We start from the raw sequence: 25,092 nt of genomic DNA, 5'->3' as shown, positions 1-25,092 counted from the left end.
CATCCTGGTCAACAAGGTGAAACCCTGTCTCTACTAAAATACAAAAATTAGCTGGGCATGGTGGCATGCACCTATAGTCCCAGCTACTCGGGAGGCTGAGGTAGGAGAACTGCTTTAACTCAGGAGGCGGAGACTGCGGTGAGCGGAGATTGCACCATTGCACTACAGCCTGGGTAACAAGAGTGAAACTCCATCTCAAAAAAAAAAAAAAAAAGTGCTGGAAATACAAAATGTCTCTGTTACGGCAAATACAGAAGCTATGAGGGAATGAAAACTGCCAAAATGCAGAAGTTCAAAGATTTAGGAGGACAACACATTTAGTTTTATTTCAATCAAATCACAACACTTTCTTTTCCAACTGCTGCAAAGTGCATCTACAATATTCTATTACAGATCCACTTTAAAAAGGTTTCCTGTGACATTACAGCAAGCCTCTTTTTTCAAACAGAGGAATAATCCCAAATTCTTCCTCAAAAATAAAAACTCCATTCCAGTAAATACATAAAAATTACAGTAAGCCAGACACTTAAAAGGACAGCCAAGAAGTCTTCCAACAGTTTATTAGAAAGAATGTAGACATTTAAAAAAATCCCCACTGTCATGAACATAAATTGAGGTTTTCAGCCCTGGTATAAGCTGAATCAAAAAAAGAAATAAAAAATCCAATAGTGTATTAAACATTTTTCACTCATTTGCCATACTGACAGTGCAAATACAAATCTGGTCTAAATGTACAGACTCTCAAGCAACAATGTACAGCTTTCTTCGTCCTCCATGCTAAGAGATGTAAAAGCTTAAGGGTCAAACAATACCAAATGTATAGGCTTCAAAAACCATCTAAGTTAGGGCATTCTCTAGTTTTAGCTAAGATAAATCTGGAACACTGACAAGTGATCACTTACATAGAATAATGTGAAGTACATTTTTTTTTTTTAAAATAAACTTTAGTGGAACAATCCTGAAGGGTAACACCAGAGGAAGAGCAGGTTACCGCCAGTAAAGTGTCAGCCAATTTGTTCCACCCACTTTTGAATCCGTGTTCTATACTCTAGTTTTCTTTCCCTAAGCTTCCTATCATGTCAGTATCTATGTTATGAAGAAAAGGAGACTTAGGTGAGATGTTTTTATCATAACTGCTGCATCAATTGCCTAGGACACCTCAACAGCTTCATGAAAGTCTGGGAAATGTTCATGCATAAGGTTATTGCCTTAGCTGACTTAAAACTGCCCCATACAATGGTACATATCAACCCTTGGTGAAGCCTTTTAAAAAACAAACAGGTTGAAAAATGGGTTAAAGTAGGCAAATACAGCATCTGCCTTTAGAGCTATCAACTCAGGAATTCTCTCAATTATGAAATCTTGCAGAGAAGTTATTTCTCAAAATCCAGGTGATAACAATATTCCTTACTCCAGATCTGGCATTTCTGAAAGAATTTAAGAAATATTAGTATCAAGTACAAGGGAAGTAATCCAAGTAATCTACCAAGTTTAATGTCTTAAAGGAAAAGCAACCAAAAATCAAAAATATATCGTTTCCCAATGAATAGGTAGGTGGTCTTGCTATCTCAAGTAATTCACATTTCTGTTTTGGTTATTTATTCGAGGTCATAAAGAAAAAATTACTTTTCTTCCAAAGTTAACATCACTTTTTTGAGTTTGGTTTTTGATGTAAAATATCACTGTGTAAACATACTTTTTATATACACTTACTTTCATCATCACTGTCTTGTGAATCCTGCAAGAGGCAAAATTTAGAAAAGTTACTGAGCTGACCAAATATTCCTTTGCTAACTGAACAGTTTACCTTAAGTTCAAGTGCTGTATTTTTGATCTAAAGTAGCACAGGTAGTTAAGTACATCAAGCATAGAAATTTAGTCACTGGACTTAAGACTAGGTTTACCTAAGGTGAATGGATGTACAGCAGAGGATCTATCTACCTGTTAAAAACTAGTGTGTGCCTTTTGGAGACATTCAGCCCACATTTTGAATCCCTCCCTAAATTCTATCTTGGCATTCAAAGAGAAAACATGGTTCAATATGAAGAACAATGGACTGACAGAAAACAGTGAACTCTAATCCTAGCTGTTGAGTGAATATTACATATTTTTCTAAACTGTATTAAATAACTTTCCAGGAGCTGTTAAAATGCTGGTGTTGGGAAGATGCTCAGAAAAGTAGTTTAATATATCATCCTCTTACAGATTTACAACGTCCATTTGTTTAACTGGTCTCTGACTAATCCTGACATTAAACCTATTTAACTTGCTTTCTTAGTCAAAATAATCCCTATAAACCGATTCTTTTTCTGAGACAGACTCTTGCTCTGTTGCCCAGGCTGGAGTGCAATAATGTGATCTTGGCTCACTGCAACCTCCACCTCCTGGGTTAAAGAATTCTCATAACCGTATCCTCTCCAGCAGCTAGGATTACAGGCATCTGCCATTATTGCCTGGCTAATTTTTGTAGAGATGGTTTCACCATGTTGGCCAGGCTGGTCTTGAACTCCTGACCTCAAGTGATTTGCCCACCTCAGCCTCCCAAAGTGCTGGAATTACAAGCATGAGCCACTGTACCCAGCCTAAATTGACTCTTATAATTCAGTAAAGTATTAATATATAATGTCACTATACAATGATTCTTTTGAAATCTGATCCATTTAGGAATGGTCTACAGAACAACCAGTTCCCTAGTAGATATTCATTCCTCAAAAATGGGCAGATTTTAAAAACTGCTTTTCCCTTTTTATTTTTTTTTTTACAAAATAAGAAGTAATCCTGAATCTCTATAAAACCACCTGTAATATGCTGTTTCTTACTATTTAATAGTATAAAAGTAAACAGAAAAAAAAACTTTTAGACTTACATCATCTGCTCCATCTACTTCTGGTAAATCTACATCCTCATCACCACCCATGTTGTTCATCATCTATTTGAAGTGTAAAAATTAGTTTAAAAAATGATGTTGTTACGTTAGGCCCTAATTATTAGGCTGCATGCTTCAGAATAAACCTTAAGTCTGCCACAGATATCCACAAATGAAAAATGCAAAATAAATGTAAGCATTTTCCCTTCTGTGAAAGGTAGATTATAGGTAATTACACAAAATCCTAAAAACCTGTACGGAAATTAAAACTAAATTTTCCCTAAAGAAAAACCAAGCTACTCATGCAGCAAGTATCAATGTATGACAGACATTAAAAATTCTACTTGAGTAGTGGTTACCTCTGGTGGTTAAAGAAAAGAATGGGATTCATCTGTAGTTGCAAAGCTTTCTATCTTAAGTTAGGTAGATTGTGTATTATGGTATTCTTTTTTTGTTGTTTCCCTGAGATGAAGTTTTGCTCTTGTTGTCCAGGCTGGAGTGCAATCGTGCGATCTCAGCTCACTGCAACCTCCGTCTCCCAGATTCAAGAGATTCTCCTGCCTCAGCCTTCTGAGTAGCTGGGATTACAGGCATGCACCACCATGCCTAACTAATTTTGTATTTTTAGTAGAGACAGGGTCTCTCCGTGTTGGTCAGGCTGGTCTCAAACTCCTGACCTCAGGTGATCAACCCACCTTGGCCTCCCAAAGTGCTGGGATTACAACAATGACACACCACGCCCAGCTGGTATTTTTTTTTTTTTTGATACAGTCTTGCTCTGTCATCCAGGTTGGAGTGCAGTGGTGTGATCTTGGTTCACTGCAACCTCTGCCTTTGTGTTCAAGCAATTCTCATGCCTCAGCCTCCTGGGTAGCTGGGATTACAGGCATGCACCACCATACCGAGCTAATTTTTCTCTATTTAGTAGAGACAGGGTTTCACCATTTTGGCCAGGCTGGTCTCGAATTCCTGGGCTATAGCGATCCACCAGCCTCGGCTTCTCAAAGTGATGAGATTACAGGCACGAGCCGCCATACTCAGCCTTTTTTATTTTGAAACAGAGTCCTGCTCTGTTGCCCAGGCCGGAGTGCAGCGGCACAATCTCGGCTCACTGCAACTTCTATTTCCTGGGTTCAAATGATTCTCCTGCCTCAACTTCCTGGGTAGCTGGGAGAATAGGCACACGCCACCATGCCCAGCTAATTTTTCTATCTTCAGTAAAGACAGGGTTTCATCATATTGGCCAGGCTGGTCTCAAACTCCTGGCCTCAAGTGATCTGCCTGCCTCAGCCTCCCTAATTGCTGGGATTATATGAGTGAGCCACCATGCCAGGCCTGGTATTCTCATTATGGTTTTAGATATTGTGAAGAAACAATAAATGATTTAAACCTAATTCCCATGTTTAAAACATTTTTGTAGTATTTAAATAAATAAATAAAAATATCACATATGCATGGAAAAAAACTCAGACTTCAAAAATATTATGAGTACCCAGATTTTAGAGCTGGAAGGAACCTTAAAAAGATAGTCAAACATTCAGTTAGGAAAGTGAATTTAAAAAAGAAGATAGTCAAACATACAATGAAACGTGTTCAGTCTAAAACTAAGAATTATTCATCCTTAAAAAAAGAAAATCTGGATGGGCGCGGTGGCGCAAGCCTGTAATCCCAGCACTTTGTGAGGCTGAGGCGGGTGGATGACGAGGTCAAGAGATCGAGACCATCCTGGTCAATGTGGTGAAACCCCGTCTCTACTAAAAATATAAAAAATTAGCTGGGCATGGTGGCGCGCGCCTGTAATCCCAGCTACTCAGGAAGCTGAGGCAGGAGAATTGCCTGAACCCAGGAGGCAGAGGTTGCAGTGAGCCGAGATCGCGCCATTGCACTCCAGACTGGGCAACACGAGCGAATCTCCGTCTCAAAAAAAAAAAAAAAGAAAGAAAATCTGCGTTATATGTGACAAAACACAATGAAGAACCTGTAGCATGTCATGCTATGTGAAATAAGCCAGTCACAGGACAAATAATGCATAATTCCACTTAAATGAGATACTTAAAATAGTTAGACACATAAAAATAGAGGAGAATGGTTGCTGCCAGGAGTTAGAGGGAAGGAAAAATGCAGAGTTGCTGTTATATAGGTATGAAATTCCAGTTACCCAAAATGCAGTTTCAGAGACCTACTATAGAACATTATGCCTATAGCTAACAATACTGTATCATGCACTTAAAAATCTGTTAAGAGGGCAGATTTCATGTGAAATGCTCTAACCTCAATTAATTAAACACACACAAAAGGATTCAGTATAAAAATTCTGGGCAAGCCGGGTGCGGTGGCTAACGCCTGTAATCCCAGCACTTTGGGAGACCAAAGCGGGTGGATCATGAGGTCAAGAGATCAAGACCATCCTGGTCAACAAGGCAAAACCCCGTATCTACTAAAAATACAAAAATTAGCTGGGCATGGTGGCACACGCCTGTAGTCCCAGCTACTCGGGAGGCTGAGGCAGGAGAATTGCTTGAACCCAGAAGGCGGGGGTTGCGGTGAGCCGAGATCGTGCCATTGCACTCCAGTCTGGGTAACAACAGCGAAACTCCGTCTAAAAAAAAAAAATTCTGGGCTGGCTCACACCTGTAATCCCAGCACTTTGGGAGGCCTAGGCAGACGGATCATGAGGTCAGGAGATCGAGACCATCCTGGCCAACATAGTGAAACTCTGTCTTTACTAAAAATAAAAAAAAAAATAGCTGGGCGTGGTGGCATGTACCTATAATCTCAGCTACTAGGAAGGCTGAGGAAGAAGAGTCATTTGGACCTCGGAGACACTGCAATGAGCCAAGATTGCACCACTGCACTCCAGCCTGGAGACAGAGCAAGACTCTGTCTCAAAATTAATAATAATAATTCTGGATAATCTTTTTTTTTTTTTTTTTTTGAGACTGAGTTTCTCTCGTTACCCAGCCTGGAGTGCAATGGTGCGATCTCGGCTCACTGCAACATCCGCCTCCTGGGTTCAGGCAATTCTCCTGCCTCAGCCTCCTGAGTAGCTGGGATTACAGCGCCACCATGTCCAGCTAATTTTTTATATTTTTTAGTAGATACGGGGTTTCACCATGTTGACCAAGATAGTCTCGATCTCTTGACCTCGTGATCCACCCGCCTCGGCCTCCCAAAGTGCTGGGATTATAGGCGTGAGCCACCACACCTGGTCAATAATCTATCTTGAATGAATGAGTAACTGGGAAAAAAATTTCCTTACCTCCAAAAGCACTACTGAATACTTTTTTAAGTTTCTTTGGGCAGAAAAAAATGCTAAAGGTACCAAGCACAATGCTATGTGCTTAACATACACCACCAGGAGAAAATCGAACATATTCAAGAGCTACTTACAGGTAACAACAAAAACTGAACAAAGAGAGCACAAGAAAAAAACAGCTTTTAGCTGGGCATGGTGGCGTGTGCCTGTAATCCCAGCTACACAGGAGGCTGAGGCAGGAGAATTGCCTGAACCCAGGAGGCGGAGGTTGCAGTGAGCCGAGATCACGCCATTGTATTCCAGCCTGGGTAACAAGAGCAAAACTCCATCTCAAAAAAAAAAAAGAAAATGTAACCTATATTAATAAATGTGATCATTTGCTTGGCATCTCTTTGGGGAAAAAAAAAAAAAAAAAAAACAGCTTTACAAGGCTGGGGGCAGTGGCTCACGCCTGTAATCCCAGCACTTTGGGAAGCTGAGGCGGGAGGATAGCTTGAGCTCAAGAGTTCAAGACCTGCCTAAGCAACACAGTGGCTTGCACCAACTGCTACAGGTAAGGAAAGTACAATTAAAAAAAACAAATCACATAAATAGAACATCCTCTCTTTCTGTTGAAATCACCATGCCAGAGTCATGTGTGGAGAATTGTTCAATAAGCAATTACATAAAGCTGGAAACTTAGCTCCTTTTTAAAAACTCTTAGGTCTCAAAACAAAATCTAGTTAATGAAAAATTGCAACAAGAAATGAATTTCATGAGTATGTATTCAACTTAGACCTTAATGTTCTTTTTATGCTTAGCTTTATTCTACTACATTTGATAAAGTCTATTCTGCCTACATGGAGATCATTTATTCTTTTCCTATAGCAACACATTATTTGGGTAACATTTTAGAAAACATTTTCTTAAACTTTTTTCCCTGTACACCTCAGGGTAAACATTTCACTTTTTTTTCTTTTTTTTGAGACAGAGGCTTGCTCTGTTGTCCAAGCTAGAGTACAGTGGTGTGATTTCAGCTGACTGCAACTTCCACCTCCTGGGTTCAAGCAATTCTTCTGTCTTAGCCTCCAGAGTAGCTGGGATTACAGGCATGTACCACCACACCCAGCTTTTTGTAATTTTTTATTTATTGATTTTTGAGATGGAGTTTTGCTCTTGTCAGGCTGGAATGCAATGGTGTGATCTCAGCTCACTGCAACCTCTGCCTCCTGGGTCCAAGCACTTATCCTGCACTGGCTTCCCAACTATCTGGGATCACAGGCATGTGCCACCGCACTTCGCTAATTTTCTATTTTTAGTAGAGGCAGGGTTTCTCCATGTCGTCAGGCCAGTCTCGAACTCCTAACCTCAGGTGATTCGCCCGCCTCGGCCTCCCAAAGTGCTGAAATTACAGGTGTGAGTCACCATGCCTGGCCTGTAATTTTGTTTCATTTACTTATTGAGATGGAGTCTCGATCTGTTGCCAGGCTCAAGTACAGTGGCATGATATTGGCTCACTGCAACCTCTGCCTCCCAGGTTTAAACAACTGCCTGCATCAGCCTCCTTAGTACCTGGGACTACAGGTGCCCACAACCATGCCTGGCTAATTTTTGTATTTTTCCATGCTGGCCAGGATGGTCTTGATCTCCTGACCTCATGATCCACCCACCTCGGCCTCCCTCCCAGAGTGCTGGGATTACAGGCATGAGCCAGAAGTTTGTAAGTTTACAGTCATATTTTATGGCTTCAAAAATAACCAACTACTGCAATCATGGGGGGGAAAAAAAGTCCTAATGATGAAATTAGCAAACTAGCTGTTAGTTTGTCTTAATACAGTAATTTTTGCAGCCAATGCTGATTCTTTTAAAAACATTAAATATGTTCAGGATTAAAACTGTCATTGTTAAAATCTATTTAATGTTACTGCAAAATGGTCTTAAAAATAACAAACATCATGAATACTATAAGTGCCTAAAACCAAATTAAATAGACTACCCAGACATGTACTGTGTACCTGGAGTTGGGAGAGGTCCATTTAAAGGAACTTACCTCAGAGAAACGATCAAAATTAGACATGTCTTCATCTGAATCGTCTTCCCAGTCTTTCCAATTATTGAAGTCCACACTAAGCCAATTAAGCTATAAATTGATACAAAATCACCCTAAGATTAGGCTAATTTGCATTTGGCATGAACCTTAAGACTACATATTCTTTTTTTTTTTTTTTTTTTTTTTTTTGAGATGGAGTCTTGCTCTGTCACCAGGTTGGAGTGAAGTGGCTCGATCTCTTCACTGCAGCCTCTGTCCCCCGGGTTCAAGCGATTCTCCTGCCTCAGTCTCCTGAGTAGCTGAGGCTACAGGCGCGCCACAACGCCCGGCTAATTTTTGTACTTACTTAGTAGGGATGGGGTTTCACAGTGTTGTCCAGGATGGTCTCAATCTTTTGACCTCATGATCCACCCGCCTCGGCCTCCCAAAGTGCTGGGATTATAGGCGCGAGCCGCAACGCCCAAGACTACATTTTCTTTTCTTTTAAAGAGCCCAGGCCTTGCTATGTTGTCCAGGCTGGAGTGCAGTGAGCATTTATAGGTGCAGTCTCACTAATGATCAGTATGAGTTTTGACCAGCTCGATTTCTGACCAAGGGTCTGGTTTACCCTCTTCAGGCAACCTGGTGGTCCCCACTTCCTGGGACAACACCATACTGATGTTAACTCAGTGTGGCTACCTGACTGACACATGGCACTGCAACCCAAAATTGGGTGCAAGTGATCCTTCCACTTCACCCTCTAAAGTAGCTCTTAACTACAGGCACACACTATTGGTGTCTGGCAAAACAACATTTTTGAACCATGAACGTAGTTTTAGGAGGGCCTAGATGGGGTGGCTCACACCTATAACCCCAACACTTTAGGGGGGTAAGGTGGAAAGATTAGTTCAGGAACTCGAGACAGCCTGAGCAACAGTGGACCCTGTATCTGGGGGAAAGAGGGGAAGAAAGAAAGAAAAAAACAACTTTCCTGGGTGTGATGGCACATTCCTACAATCCTAGTTATTTGGGAAGCTGAGGTGGGTGAGAGGATCGCTTAAGGCCAGGTCAAGGCTGCAGTGAGCCAAGTTCACACCACTGCACTCTACCATGAGTGGCACAAGACTATTTCCAAAACAAAAGATTAGGCCAGTGTGGTGGCTTGTGCCTGTAGTCTCAGCACTTTGGGAGGCTGAGGTGGGTAGATCGCTTCAGCCCAGAAGTTCAAAAACAGGCTGGGCAACACTGTGATACCCATTCTCTACAAAAAATACAAAAATAAGCCAGGTGTGGTGGCATACCCCTGTAGTCTCAGATACTTGGGGAGCTGAGGTGAGAGGATCACTTGATCCTGGGAACCCGAGGCTACAGTGAGCCAAGGTTGTACCGCTGCAATCCAGCCTGGGTGACAGAGAGACCCTGTTTTGAAAAAAAAAAAAAAGGACCTGAAAATTGTTAAACATAACTTTTGAAAACAAATTTACTAGTAAGAACTATTTTCAGTTGAATAATTTATTATTGCACCAAGTTTTGTTCCCTCCCATGTGATAGCTGAGTAATGAATGCAAAATCTGTCTCTTAAGTACAAATGATTCCGCAACAGTTAGTAACTGATATTCTGATCATACGTCGTATTAAGTTAAATCTAAGTGGACAAAAAACATGAACATGAAGCTTTATACTTAGCTGTGAAACAAAAACACAGCAGTATACTCCTTACATCAAATAAGTCTATCTTTTATCACCTAAAATAAAAATATTGAACTTTTCAAAAAAGGAAAATGAAACCTACCTTTGCCCTTTCTTTTGTTAACCTTGGCCATGACTGGCCAGATTCTCCTTTTCGTAAACAACATAAAATTGATCTGTCCGTTCTTTTATGCTTGGAATCCTAAAAACAAAAGGAGCACCGCACCATTTATTTCTCCAGTATCACTACTAGATGATAGAAAGTAGCTTGTCATTTCTCACCTTTTTCATTTCTTTACCTAAATTTTCTCTAGACTCTGAAAGAAACATGCCCTTGACTACTAAAAACTTCAAACTATCCAACTGCCTGAAACCCCTATGTTACATTTCTTTAAATTTTTTATTTTTTCCTATTTCCTACTGAAATAATCTGTACAAAAACAACTACAAAGTTTCCAGTTTAACCTGGTACCATTTTTTTCTTCCCTGCACACAGTAAATAGAATAAAACCTTAAAAACTTAAAGTAAAAATGATATAACCATGGATTGGTTTAAAGATTCTATTCTTCTTTTTTTTTTTTTTTTTTTTTTTTTTTGAGATGGAGTCTCGCTCTGTTGCCCAGACTGGAGTGCAGTGGCACAATCTCAGTTCACTACAACCTCTGCCCCTCCTGGATTCAAGTGATTCTCCTGCTTCAGTCTCCTGAGTAGCTAGGATTACAGGGCACGCCACCACGCCCAACTGATTTTTGTATTTTTTAGTAGAAACAGGGTTTCACAATGTTGGTCAGGCTGGTCTTGAACCCCTGACCTTGTGATCTGCCCGCCTCAGCCTCCCAAAGTGCTGGGATTACAAGCGTGAGCTACTGTGCCTGGCCTAACAATTCTACTCCTAAATAAGACAAGCCTCAGCTGGACATGGTGGCTTAAACCTGTAATCCCAGCACTTTGGGAGACCAAGGCAGGTGGGTGACCTGAGATCAGGAATTCAAGACCAGCCTCATCAACATGGAGAAAACCTGTCTCTATTATAAATACAACATAAAGCCAGGCATGGTAGTGCATGCCTGTAATCCCAGGTACTCAGGAGGCTAAAGCTGGAGAATCGCTTGAACCTGGGAGGCAGAGGTTGTGGTGAGCATAGATTGCGCCATTGCACTCCAGCCTGGGCAACAAGAGCAAAATTGTCTCAAAAACAAGACAACACACACACACACACAGACAAGACAAGCTTCAAGGATACTACTCTAAGCCCAAACAGTGACAGCAAAAACAAAAAGTATGCAGAAACCTATTTTGGAGGAACTACTACTACAAAACATAAATATACATAGGTTGCCTCAACTGTTAAGAAAAACAGAACAGCCCGGGCACCTATTTTGGAGGAAATACTACAAAATATAAATATATGTAGTTTGCCTCAACTGTTATGAAATACAGAACTGGTCAGGCACAGTGGCTCATGCCTGTAATCCCAGCACTTTGAGAGGCAGAGGTGGGCAAATCACGAAATCAAGAGAGACCATCCTGGTAAACACAGTGAAACGCCGTCTCTACTAAAAATACAAAAATTAGCTGGGTGTGGTGGCAGGCGCTTGTAATCCCAAGCTAAGGCAGGAGAATCGCTTGAACGCAGGAGGCGAAGGTTGCAATGAGCTGAGATTGTGCCACTGCACTCCAGCCTGGCAACAGCGAAACTGTCTCAAAACAAAGAACAGACTGAGTGCGGTGGCTCATGCCTGTAATCCCAGCACACTGGGAGGCTGAGGAGGGCAGATCATGAGGTCAACTAATCAAGACCATCCTGGCCAACATAGTAAAATCCCATCTCTATACAAAAATTAGCTGGGTATGGTGGCACGCACCTGTAGTCCCAGCTACTCAGGAGGCTGAGGTAGAAAAATTGCTTGAACCCAGGAGGTGGAGGTTGCAGTGAGCGGAGATCGCACCACTGCACTCCAGCTTGGCAACAGAGCAAGACTGTCTCAAACACAAAACAAAACAACAGAACCAATGCTTACTGCTAAAAACAGTACTTGAAGTATGTCCATTTCCTCACAACTTAAATCTGGATTAAAGCATCAAGACTACTTACATTTGGATCAATACAGTGAAAAAGATCAATTTCATTTAAATGCTTAAAATTATCACTTCCTCCAAGACAACTGTATAAAATAAAAAAGAAAAGAATTAAGCCTCGTCAGAGAATCTAAGATCAATGAAAACAAGCAAGTCAAAGTTATTCAGTTGTGTGAATAACTATTTTACATCATTAGATAAGAAGTTTAATTTACCTGAATGTAAGTTTGGATTTTTCAAAATTTACATTAACATCCTTACTGTCTTCAACACAAAATTCAATGAAGACATAGTCCCTTCGATCGTACCACTTTGCAGAAGCAGGTTGCCTATAAAAGGATAAAGTAGGGAAAGTCAAGCTGGAATTGATTACATTTACATACTAACCTTAAACATTTATTGTGTAAGTAAACATATTTCTCTATACCATCATAGCATTATTTTGGGGCAGTTCATTACATTAACTACAGTTTTACCCTAACGGCTACATTCCAAGTTAAAACAGGGCACTGTGGCCAGGTGCTGTGGCTCATGCCTGTAACCCCAGCACTTTGGGAGGTCAAGGTAGGCAGATCACGAGGTCAGGAGTTCAAGACCAGCCTGGCTAACATGGTGAAACCCTATCTCTACTAAAAATACAAAAATTAGCTGCGAACCGTGGCACGTGCCTATAATCTCTGCCACTCGGGAGGCCGAGGCAGGAGAATTGCTTGAACCAGACTGGGAGGTGGATGTTGCAGTGAGCTGAGATGGTGTCACTGCACTCCAGCCTGCACTACAGAGCAAGACTCTTGTCTCAAAAGCAAAAATAGGGCTCTAACAATATTTAGTTTCAGAATGATTCCAATTTCATAATAGAAGGGATTTAAAAACCAAACAATTTATCCAGTCCTATAAAAAAAATTACTTGGCCAGGTACAGTGGCTCACGCCTGTAATCCCAGCACTTTGGGAGACCAAGGCAGGAGGACCACTTGAGGCCACCAGAGCTTGAGACCAGCCTGGCCAGCAACCAAAACCCCATCTCTATTAAAAATACGAAAAAGAAAAAGAAAAAAACTTAGCTGGGCATGGTGACACAGGCCTGTAGTCCCAAATAGTTGTGGCCTGTAATGCCTAATATTTAATGGCTGACCCTTTATACAAATTTGCTAATACATTAAAACTACAAATGGGGCAGGGCGTGGTGGCTCACGCCTATAATCCCCAGCTCTTCTGGAGGCTGAGGCGGGTGGATCATTTGAAGTCAGGAGTTCGACACCAGCCTGGCCAACGTGATGAAACACTTTCTCTCTATTAAAAATACAAAAAAATGGCCAGGCACAGTGGCTCACGCCTATAATCCCAGCACTTTGGGAGGCCGAGGCAGATGGATCACGAGCTCAAGAGATGGAGATCATCCTGGTCAACATGGTGAAACCCTGTCTCTACTAAAAAATATATAAAAAATTAGCTGGGCATGGTGGCGCGTCCCTGTAATCCCAGTTACGCAGGAGGCTGAGGGAGCAGAATTGCCTGAACCCAGGAGGCAGAGGTTGCGGTGAGCTGAGATTGCGCCATTGTACTCCAGCCTGGGTAACAAGAGCGAAACTGTCTCAAAAAAAAAAAAAAAAAAAACAAAAAAATTAGCTGTGCGTTGTGGCGGATGCCTGTAATCCCAGCTATTCAGAAGGCTGAAACAGATGAACTGCTTTAACCCTGGAGGCAGAGGTTGCAGTGAGAAAGCCTGAGTCGAGCGGATCATGAGGTCAGGAGTTCAAAACCAGCGTGACCAAAGAGACCAGCCTCGCCAATAGTGAAACCCCATCTCTACTAAAAAGACAAAAATTAGCTGGGCATGGTGGTGCACGCCTGTAGTCTCAGCTACTCGGGAGGCTGAGGCAGGAGAATTGCTTGAACCCAGAAGGCAGAGGCTGCAGTGAGCCGAGATCGTGCCATTGTACTCCAGGTCTGGGTAACAAGAGAGAAACTGTCTCCAAAAAAAAAAAAAAAAAAAAAAATCTATTTGTAATACATGAGGAATGAGGCATCAAAGTTCTACCATGGTAAGTAAAAAAGTAGTTTCTAAGTTCATAAATTAAGCAGTTTTTCCTTCTTAGGTATCAAACACCCTGCCTGCAAATGTCTCACACCAAGCTCTGTGTCTCACCTCACACATACTCATTGCTCAGGGAAACCGTAAGCTATTTTGGATCTTCTGCGATCAGCTGTAGTACTAGAAAACTTTCTGAAAAGGTGATCTGAATAAACCTGCTAGTCCTGTGGCTACTAAATCATGTAACAAGATATTATCAGGGCACCATGGAAGAACTCACAACTGCCTTGGGATATTTTAAATTTCAGAGCAATTCAGTGAAACTCAACATTAGTCAAAATACTAGGAAACGGTATGAGGTTGTTCCGTTTCAAAATGAGATTGTACTGCAAACATCTCCAGTAAGTTTCATCTACTCAAAACTGAGTATCTGGTGACTGCTGTAACTCAACAAAAGGAAACACAGGTCCTACAACCCCCCCCCCAAAAAAAAAAAATCAATGGGGAACAAGATGATGATGGAAGTCATCTCAAGGTTTGAGAAGTTACATAGTAACCAAAAGCCATACCTCCACCTTCTGGGTTCAGGCAATTCTCCTGCCTCAAGCCTCCTGAGTAGCTGGGATTACAGGAACGTGCCACCATGCCCAGCTAATTTTTTTTATTTTTTAGTAGAGATGGGGCTTCACCATGTTGACCAAGATGGTCTCGATCTCTTGACCTTGTGATCCACCCACCTTGGCGTCCCAAAGTGCTGGGATTACAGGCTTAAGCCACCGCACCCGGCCTATTTTTCTTTTAAATAACGTAAATTAGTTTTTCCAACAGCTACTAAGCTGTTAAGACAATATACTTATGTTGTTTGGATACAACTATGTCATCAAAGCAACTGCTAGTTACTCCTTTTGGCCTAACACCACAACAAAACTCAGACACCAAGGGCACCATATACTAGGAAGGTTTGTGAAAGAACCTCTGTGCTAGCTAGTTTCTTTATTTGGTAATTTCCATTCTAAGATACAAAGTTGTAACGTATTCAAGGTAATAGTTTACTGAAAACTTCACAATTCTTTTTTTGGGAGAAGGAATCTTGCACTGTCACCTAGGCTGGAATGCAGTAACGTGATCCGGCTCACTGCAACCTATGCCTCCTGAGTTCAAGCAATTCTCTCGTCTCAGCCTCCCAAGTAGCTGGAATTACAGGTGTGCCCCAACACATCCAGCTAATTTTTTTTTTGTATTTTTGAGTAGAGACAGGAGGTTTCACCTTGTTGGCCAGGCAGGTCTTGAACTGCCTGGCCTCAAGTGATCCGCCCACCTCTGCTTCCCAAAGTGCTAGGATTACAGGCATGAGCCACCACACGCAGCCCTTTTTTTGATAGGGAGTCTCACTCTGTCACCAAAGCTAAAATGCAGTGGGGCATGATCTCAGCTCACTGCAACCTTCACTTCCCAGGTTCAAGGATTCTTGTGTCTCAGCTTCCCAAATAGCTAGGACTATAGGCGCGGACCAGGGCCATCACACCTAGCTAATTTTTGTATTTTTAGTAAGAGATGGAGTTTCTTTTTTTGTTTTTTGAGACGGAGTTTCACTTGTTACCCAGGCTGGAATGCAATGGTGCGATCTCGGCTCACCGCAACCTCTGCCTCCTGGGTTCAGGCAGTTCTCCTGCCTCAGTCTCCCGAGTAGCTGGGATTACAGGCATGCGCCACCATGCCCAGCTAATTTTTTGTATTTTTAGTAGAGACGGGGTTTCATCATGTTGACCAGGATGATCTCGATCTCTTGACCTCATGATCCACCCGCCTCGGCCTCCCAAAGTGCTGGGACAACAGGCTTGAGCCACCGCGCCCGGCCTGAGTACTTTTTAAAATAATTTCTTGCTTTTGTTTTAGACCTTGAAGAAGCATGCTTCTTTTAACATCCCCAGGAGATAAAGAGTTCTTCTTTGTTCAATAAAGACTGAAAGTCAAATATCACTCTCAATGCCTCCATTAACAAATTAAAATTTCTCAGGACTCCATTATCATCCTGTGAAGTATGAAGCGGCTACTTTAGATTATGTAATAAACTGGAAATACAGAGACCTAGTTATTTACTTTGCAATAAAGGATGGCTAAAGAAATTACTTTTCCTTTTTTGAAGTAGAAAAAATAAGCCTTCTGTCAGAAATCCTGGGTTCCAATCCTATTTTGGCTTTTTTTTTTTTTTTCTTTTAGACAAGTCTTGCTCGTCACCCAGGCTGGGGTGCTATGGTACAATCTCGGCTCACTGCAACCTCTGCCTCCCAGGTTCAAGTGATTCTCCTGCCTCAGCCTCCCAAGTAGCTGAGATTACAGGCGCCTGCCACCATGCCCAGCTAATTTTTTTAGTAGAGACAGGGTTTCACCATGCAGGCTAAGCTGGTCTCGAACTCCTGACCCCAGGCGATCTACAGGCCTCGGCCTCCCAAAGTACTGTGATTACAGTACTTTGAGCCACAGCACCCGGCATTTTTTTTCTTTTCTTTCTTTTTTTTTTTTGAGACAGAGTTTCACTCTTGTTACCCAGACTGGAGTGCAATGGCACGATCTCGGCTCACCACAACCTCCGTCTTCTGGGTTCAAGCAATTCTTCTGCCTCAGCCTGCCGAGTAGCTGGGACTACAGGCGTGCACCACCATGCCCAGCTAATTTTTGTCTTTTTAGTAGAGACGGGGTTTCACCTCGTTGACCAGGATGGTCTCGATCTCGACCTCGAGATCCACTCACCTCAGCCTCCCAAAGTGCTGGGATTACAGGCGTGAGAGCCACCATGCCAAGCCTGGCATTTTTCTTTTGAGATAGTCTCACTCTGTTGTTGAGGCTAGATTGCAGTGAGCCATCTCAGCTCACTGCAACCTCTGCCTCCCGGGCTCAAGCAATTCTCTGACCTCAGTCTCCAGAGGAGCCAGGACTAAAGGCACATGCCACAATCCTATTTTGGACAGCCCCACAAGATTCTCAAATTAGTGCTGTGTAAATTGTATTTTAAGAATTGGCCAGGTGCGATGGCTCACGCCTGTAATCCCAGCACTTTGGGAGGCCAAGGTGGGCAGACCATGAGGTGAAGAGATCGAGACCATCCTGGCCAACATGGTGAAACTCCATCTCTACTAAAAATACAAAAATTAGCCAAGTGTGGTGGCAGCATGTGCCTGTGGTCCCAGCTACTTGGGAGGCTGAGATGAAGAATCACTTGAACCCAGGAGGTGGGGTTGCAGTGAGCCAAGATTGCACCACTGCACTCCAGCCTGGCAACACAGCAAGACTTCATCTCAAAAACAATCACCTAGGTGCAGTGGCTCACATCTGTAATCCCAGCACTTTGGGAGGCTGAGGGAGGCAGATCACCTGAGGTTAGGGGTGTGAAACCAGTCTGGCCAACATGGAAAAACCCAGTCTCTACTTAAAATACAAAAAAATTAGCCAGGCATTGTGGTGGTCACCTATAATGCCAGCTACCTGGGAGGCTGAGGCAAGAGAATTGCTGAACCTGGGAGCCAGAGATTGCACTGAGCCAGGACTGCGCCACTGCACGCCAGAATGGGAGCAGGACTCCATCTCAAAAAAAAAAAAAATTAGGCTGGGCGCAGTGGCTCAAGCCTGTAATCCCAGCAATTTGGGAGGCCGAGGTGGGCAGACAATGAGGTGAAGAGATCAAGACCACCCTGGTCAACATGGTGAAACCCTGTCTCTACTAAAAATACAAAAAATTAGCTGGGCATGGTGGCACGTGCCTGTAATCCCAGCTACTCAGGAGGCTGAGAAAGGAGAATTGCCTGAACCCAGGAGGCAGGGGTTGCAGTGAGCCCCGATCGCACCATTGCACTCCAGCCTGGGTAACAAGAGCAAAAACTCCGTCTAAAAAAAAAAAAAATTTAAGCACCTATGATTTAGATATTTTCTGTGTACAGATAAACCTTCTGTGAGTTGGAAAGGGCCCTAACAAAACTTTTTTTTTTTCTCAAGAGTCTCTCTTGTCAGCCAAGCTGGAGTGCAGTGCTGCATTCTCAGATCACTGGAATCTCCTCATCTCCTAGGTTCAAGTGGTTTTCCTGCCTCGGTCTCCCAAGTAGCTGGATTACAAGTGCCCACCACCACCACCACACCAAGCTAATTTTTGTTTTTAGTAGAGACAAGGTTTCACTGTGTTGGCCAGACTAATCTTGAACTCCTGACCTCAAGTGAAGCACCCTCCTTGGCCTCCAAAAAAAAGTGTTGGGATTACAGGTGTGAGCCACAGCGCCCAGCCAACATAAATACTTTTTTTTTTTTGAGATGGAGTCTCACAGGCTGGAGTGCAATGGCACCATCTTGGCTCAATGCAACCTCTGCCTCCTGGGTTCAAGCGATTCTTCTTCCTCAGCCTCTTGAGTAGCTAGGATTATAGGTGCCCACCACCACAGCCAGGTAATTTTTTTTTTTTTTTTAAGATGGGGTTTCACTGTATTGGTCAGGCTGGTCTTGAACTCCTGACGTCAGGTGATCTGCCCACCTTGGCCTTCAAAGTGCTTGGATTACAGGCATGAACCACCACACCCGGCCCAATTTTTCTATTTTCAGTAGATATGGGGTTTCACCAGGTTGGCCAGGCTGGTCTCGAACTCCTGACCTCAGGTGATCCACGCCCCCCCTCCTCGGCCTCCCAAAGTGCTGGGATTACAGGCATGAGTCACCGTGCCCAGCAACACTTTATCAAACAAAGTGTGGCTTCGTGTGAATAAGCATCTGAGGCACAGAAAAAACACGATAGTAAATTTTATTCAGCTTTGGAATACAAAATGGGAGGAGAGAGGCTGGGTGTGGTGGCTCACACCTGTAATCCCAGTACTTTGGGAGGCCAGACAGGCAGATGGCCTCAGGTCAGGAGTTCGAGACCACTCTGGCCAACATGGTGAAATCCCGTCTTTATTAAAAATACACAAAAAATTAGTCAGGTGTTATGGTGTGTGCCTCTAATTCCAGCTACTCAAGAGGCTGCGGCAGTGGAACTGCTTGAATACAGGGAGGTGAAGGTTGCAGTGAGCCAAGGTCACGCCACTGCACTCCAGCCTGGGCCACAGAGCAAGACCCTATTTCTAAATAAATAATAAAGTTAGCTGGGTGTGGTAGTATACACCTGTAGTCCCAGCTACTGGGAAGCCAAAGCAGGAAGATGGCTTGATCCCAAGAGTTTAAGGCTGCAGGGAGTGATGACACCAGCCTGCACACCAGCCTGGGCAAAATAGTGAGACAGTGTCTCAGAAAAAGAAGGAATATTCCTGGAAAACCAGAGGTTCAAAAGTATACCAAGGGCTGGGTACTGGAGCTCACAACTGTAATCCTAGCACTTTGGGAGGAAGATCACTTGAGCCCAGGAGTTCAAGACCAACCTAGGCACACAGCAAGACTCCATCTCGTGTGTGTGTGTGTGTGTGTGTGTGTGTGTGAGAGAGAGAGAGAGAGAGAGAGAATTACAAGGTCAGGAGTTCAAGACCAACTTGGCCAAGATGGCGAAACCCTGTCTCTATTAAAAATGCAAAAAAATAGTCAGGTCTAGTGGCGGGTGCCTGTAATCCCAGCGACTCCGGAGCCTGAGGCAAAGAACTGCTCGAACCCGCTGGGCGCAGTGGCTCACACCTGTAATCCCAGCACTTTGGGAGGTTGAGGAGGGCAGATCACCTGAAGTTGGGAGTTTGAGACCAGATTTACCAACATGGAGAAACCCCATCTGTATAAAAATTACAAAATTAGCCAGTCATGGTGGCGCATGCCTGTAATCCCAGCTACTCAGGAGGCTGAGGCAGAGGTTATGAAGAGCAGAGCAGATCGTGCTATCACACTCCAGCCTGGGCAACAAGAGCAAAACTGTCCCCAAAAAAAAAAGAGAGAGAATTGCTTAAACTCAGGAGGTGAAGGTTACAGTGAGCCGACACTCCCCAGTCTGGGTGACAGAGCAAGGCTATGTCTCAACAAAACAAAACAAAACAAATCAAAAAAACTCTATCATTGCCAATCCATACAGTAAACAAGAAAAATTTCAATACACTATTTCTATCATAAAATATGCTCACTAGAGCATTTTTTGAACTCATGTAAATAAGATCTTAGGTGTTTAAGAGCTAGACTAAACAGTTGATATTTACAAAGGTTTTTTTTTTCCCCCTTGAAAAAGGACAGGCTTGGCGTGGTGGTTCATGCCTGTAATCCCAGCACTTTGGGAGGCCAAGCCACAGATAACCTGAGGTCAGGAATTCAAGACCAGCCTGATCAACATGGAGAAAACCACCCCCCCACCCCACCTCTAAAATTAATAAAATAAATAAATAAAAAAGGGACAATCACTACCACCCAAGACCCAAAAATGACATAGCTTGTAGAAAATTTTTAAACTGAGAACATTTAATTAAGCAGAAGAATCTTAATTTAGCAATAAAACACTGGCTTGCACTCAAGGTTTTTCTCTTCCAGTTTATACTGCCTTCTAGTTAAAGTCTAACCGACAGAAAGAAAAAGTAATAATCCAGTTGCCAGGTTACAGTGGCTAGGAAATTAATATGGAACAAAGGCCACCCACCCATCAGATATTATCTTAACTTACAGAAATTAACAATATAGCATATGTTCACTATGACAATTTGTTTTCAAGGCTAAAGACTGACAACTTTATTTTGGGGATTTGTTCCTACACAGCTGAGTAAGGGCAAAGTTAAGACTTTTACCGAAATCAGAGATGCATGGTTTCTATACAACTTCCTAATTATATACAAGGCGTTAAGACAGGAAAAACAATGACTTCAAGTATCTGTAAAGTAAGTAAAACATTTTACTTTTTATCTATTTTTAATTGGTCCAACAACAATGATTTTAAAATGCGAAGTAGCACTCTGCAAGATTAGTTAAGGACAAAATCTTAAATGGGGGAAGGACCTAAAATCCCAGCCTTCTTCAAGATAGGTCGGAACTTAAGAGCTTTTTTAAACTACAAGACAAACTTTCATAACTTAGGATGTAAAGAAATGTAACTAGGAAATCGCTAAAGAGCAAATGAGTAAATCAACTGAGAAAACACTCTCCCAAGCCCTTAATGCACCCAGCATAATCTCTCTCCAGATCTTTAAAGAAAAAAAAAAGGTTTTATTAGCCAGGCATGGTGGTGCTTGCCTGCAGTCCTAGCTACTCAGGAGACTGAGGCAAGGAGGATTGCTTGAGCTCGGGAGGTGAAGTGGAGGTTGCTGTGAGCTGAGATCACGCCACTGCACTCTAGGCTGGGCGATAGAGAAAGACCCTGACTCAAAATAAATAAATAAATAAATAAACCCGCATCAGCCAGATTCTTCCTAGGACTGGATGACGACCCAGTAAAGGATTCTTCCACCTCAAACAACCGACTTACAACATTCATTTTGTAATTTCACTTAAATCTTTAACTTGGTAAGAGTCCCTGAAGAATATACCAAATGACACATACTGAATATTTTTAAAAGGATGAAATTAGCTGGTCTCTTTCAAAACATTCATCTTTTCCCTCAACACCCTGCATGTGGCATCGGATCACTTGTTTTGAAAGTAGCTTTTTTTTTTTTTTTTTAACCAGAGAGGCTACTTTTTGGAATAGCCTCTCTACTGCTACATTTTGAGACGGAGTCTCCCTCTATCGTCCAGGATGGAGTGCAATGGCTCAATAATCTTGGCTCACTGCAACCTCCACCTCCAGAGTTAAGGCGATTCTCCTGCCTGAGCCGCCAGACCAGCCGGGATTACAGGTGAGCACCACCATGCCCGACTAGTTTTTGTATTTTTAGTAGAGACGGGGTTTCACAGTATTGACGAGGCTGGTCTCGAACTCCTGATCCCACCGCCTGACCCTCCCAAAGTGCAGGACAGGTGTGAGCCACTGCACCCTGACTTACATTGACTTTTCTTTCAAGTTTTAAAATCTACTTAACTTAGCCATTTCTTACCTATTTAAATATCTTACGTGGCCTCCAGAAAGTGCTCCTACCTCAAGCCAATTTTAAACGTATTTTTCGCGAAAAGATACGTTCAGCTGTATTAAAAGTTGCTAACACCTCATCTGACAATTTTCCCCTTACAGGTTTTCAGAGTATAAAAGGTTAAGACTGAAGTCCCTTTTACATTACCTAGAAGGAAAAGCAAAAACTACTTTACATAGATTCGAATTTGTAAAAACCCCGTTTACGTACCACTTTCAGGGAGGGGGCTCCTCCAAAATTCTAATTTACGCCCTTACAGTAATACACGCTGTGCTCTAGAAGCTTGTTCTCAGCGACAAACTGGCTTCAGTGTACCCCTCACTCATCCCTTTAGACTTTTAGCCAATATATTCACTGTCAGTATCATGGCTTGAATTAAGTAAACCCTTGAATGTTTGTTACTTTTCCGCAGGAATAAAGTTACTCCCCTCATCTCTCCTAAATGGAGTGTGGGCGGGGGAACGCTCCCCTTCAATTGTTCTCAGTATCTTTTAAGACTTAGCTAATAACTTAAAAAATAACGTCCCGTCAAAAAAAAAAAACAAAACCAAACCCTGTAAAACCAGGAGCCCTCACTGGATGTGGCAGTGCCATGAATTCTTATTCGGTTAAAATCAATTAAGGCTTTCCTTTACCATAAAACGAAGATTGCTATAGAACTTGTATTCACCTACACACCATCAAATTTAAGCTTTTTAGGACAACAGTAAGTTAATTACATATCTACTTCATCCTACACTGAGGCAGGATAGTGAAACCTCACCTAAAGTTTAACATGGAACACTGAAAATGTCCGTAGGTATTCTTCCAAAGTCGACACGTGCCCAACTACCTGCTCAACGGTAACTCCTCACTGCCAGGGAAGCGGCTGAGCTCCGGCAACCTCCCGTGTTTTGAACAGACTGGGAGTTAGGAGGCGGCCTAGAAGTACCCACACTCAAGAAACCCAGACACAGGAGAGGGAAGTAAGTTGCGGCGTGGGCATGGCTTCCCTCCAGTTACCTAGCAGTACCATGCAGCTCACGGCGAGGTCCGCGTGGGGCTCTCCCAGGAGCTCCGCCAGGTACCTGGCGACACCCACTACAGGTGCGCTCGGCCCAGGGCCTGGCCCCGGGACCACGGAGCAGAACTGGAGCGCCCAGGCGGCCGAGAAGCGACCCGCGGGGGTTCACGCTTCAGGGCGCCGCATGGCGAGCAGCTACCAGGAGCTCAAGGCCTAGGGTGAAGTTACAGAAAGCGAGTCGGCCAGACGGCCAAAGGGGGAAAAGTAGCATTTCCGGCACGGGGAAGCGGAGATCTGGAGGAAAATGTCCTCCACTCGCCAACGGTAACCGGAACAAGGATACTAGATCTCCCGCCCCCAGGCAGGCACAACTGCCACCACCGATGCGAGAAAGACTGGGGGGGCCGAAAGTGGAGGGAGGGCCGCGGCCGCATTCCCGGAGCCCCCGACGCGGCCTTGGCCTCACTCCGGGCGACCTTCCCTCGGCGGGGTGTCGCACTCACATTGTGAACGGGGCAGGGGGACGGGCGAACGGGTGGGCGGGCCTCTCTGGCGGCGGCTGCTGCTAAGGAGTCGACTTCTCTCCGCTGGCGACTCCGCGTTTTCTCCCCGGTCGCGGCCTCTTCTCGCTTCCCTCAGGCGACGGCGACAGCGGCGGGCTCGACCTAGCTCCCCAGAATGCACCGCGCGGAAAGAGCGGCTCCTCCGGTCGGGGAGAAGAGGAAAGTGTAGGAAAACGGGCGCGAGGACGGAGAATGAACGTGCGTGCGTGCGAACGAGGGGTGGTGAGGCCGGGCGGCGGCTGGTGACGCAGCAAAATGCCCGGGCCTTGCCACCGCGCGTGCGCAGTCCTTGTTTTCGGGCTCCGGCGCGGCTTTCTAGAGATATCTACGGAAAGGGCGGGGCCTCCCAGCTCCTTCGCGATCCTTCCTGGCGCCGGCCCCGCCCTTCGTCCGCCACCCTACCCCCACCCCGGCCCCCGCTAGTCCTTACGCGTTCCCGCCTCTCCTCCCGCGGTGTCCTCTCGCGTTAGAAAACCGTTGGCCGCCCAACCGCCCGGCCACGCTCTTTGGGCGATTTCTCTGAGAAACCGCTGCGTTGGCAGCGGGAGGAAAGGCCGAGGCGGAGGGACGCGGAGTCGGGATCGTGGAGAATTGAAATGGAGCGTTGGTTACTCTTGAGGGAGTAAATCAGCTCACGCAGGAAACATTCCACCACAAAAACGTGAAAAGCCTGTGCTGTGGAAAAGGGCTCACTTCACCATTTTTCTGAAGGTTGGAGGCTCTGTCCAGGGACAGCGGACATTCGAGGTTCTTGGCGGAGGAGGAGCGTTTGCCATTCGGGGCTGGCTTTTGCCCCTGTCTTGAGACCTTAGTACTGTAGATGAGCCACGAAGGATATTTGAGGGGAGAGTCTAGGTTTCTGGAATGGAGAGGCTAAGACACTTTGTGTCTCCATGCACATTATTTGGGGAAGAAGGGATTCCCCGTCGCTTCCTACAACACACTACTAGGGTGTAGTAGGGCATAGTAACCGAGAGACCCAACACAGCCCTGCTCACCAAGAGGCTACTTAATGGTGGAGTAGGGGAGAAATACTCCAGTGCACTGCATTTTGAACAGGAAGGAGGTTTAAGGAAAGTGCTATATTTCTGAAGAATGAGGTTTCATAATAAGCATTAAGGTGCTTAGTGTCTGCTGTACAAGGCAGATTATTGGGGAGCTACGAAACGTGGATCCTAGCTCAGATACCGTTAAAGAGGGAAATTGGGCTGGTGCAGTGGCTCACGCCTATAATCCCAGCACTTTGCGAAGCCAAGGAGGGTGGTTCCCTAGGTCACGAGTTCGAGACCAGCCTGACCAACATAGTGAAACCCCATCTCTACAAAAATACTAATTAGCCAGGCATGGTGGCATGCGCTTGTAATGCCAAAAACTAGGGAGTATGAGGTGGGAGGATAGCTCGAACCCGGGAGGCGGAGGCTGCAGTGAGCACAGATCATGCCATTGTACTCCAACCTGGGCGACAGAGTGAAAGCCTGTCTCAAAACGAAGCTGGGCGCGGTGGATCACGCCTGTGATCCCAGCACTTTGGGAGGCCGAGGCGGGTGGATCACGAGGTCAAGAGATCGAGACCAGCCTGGTCAACAAGGTGAAACT

At 44.1% G+C, this 25,092-nt stretch overlaps 1 protein-coding gene across 6 annotated transcripts; it reads right to left on the bottom strand.

The window, feature by feature from the left end:
* Window positions 1-299: 299 nt before the first annotated feature.
* On the bottom strand, window positions 300-23,733 carry PTGES3 (prostaglandin E synthase 3). 6 transcript variants are annotated; one of them, XM_009004033.5, is made up of 8 exons: window positions 22,694-23,733; window positions 12,115-12,228; window positions 11,916-11,985; window positions 9,923-10,021; window positions 8,152-8,241; window positions 2,867-2,929; window positions 1,714-1,738; window positions 300-1,427 (listed from the first exon to the last, which is right to left on the bottom strand). In XM_009004033.5, exons 1-8 carry the CDS (start codon window positions 22,705-22,707, stop codon window positions 1,408-1,410), a joined length of 495 nt encoding a protein of 164 aa, XP_009002281.1. In that variant the 5' UTR covers window positions 22,708-23,733; the 3' UTR covers window positions 300-1,407. The 6 variants fall into 6 exon arrangements, with proteins under 6 accessions (XP_009002281.1, XP_002752663.2, XP_009002283.1 ...); XM_002752617.7 differs by having other exon boundaries at window positions 23,437-23,733; XM_009004035.5 differs by lacking the exon at window positions 2,867-2,929.
* Window positions 23,734-25,092: the final 1,359 nt, after the last annotated feature.

Source organism: Callithrix jacchus, chromosome 9, assembly GCF_049354715.1.
Source record: "Callithrix jacchus isolate 240 chromosome 9, calJac240_pri, whole genome shotgun sequence".
NCBI lineage: Eukaryota > Metazoa > Chordata > Mammalia > Primates > Cebidae > Callithrix > Callithrix jacchus.
The sequence above is the reverse complement of the archived record's forward strand: the minus strand, read 5'-3'. Positions and strand labels throughout refer to the sequence as shown.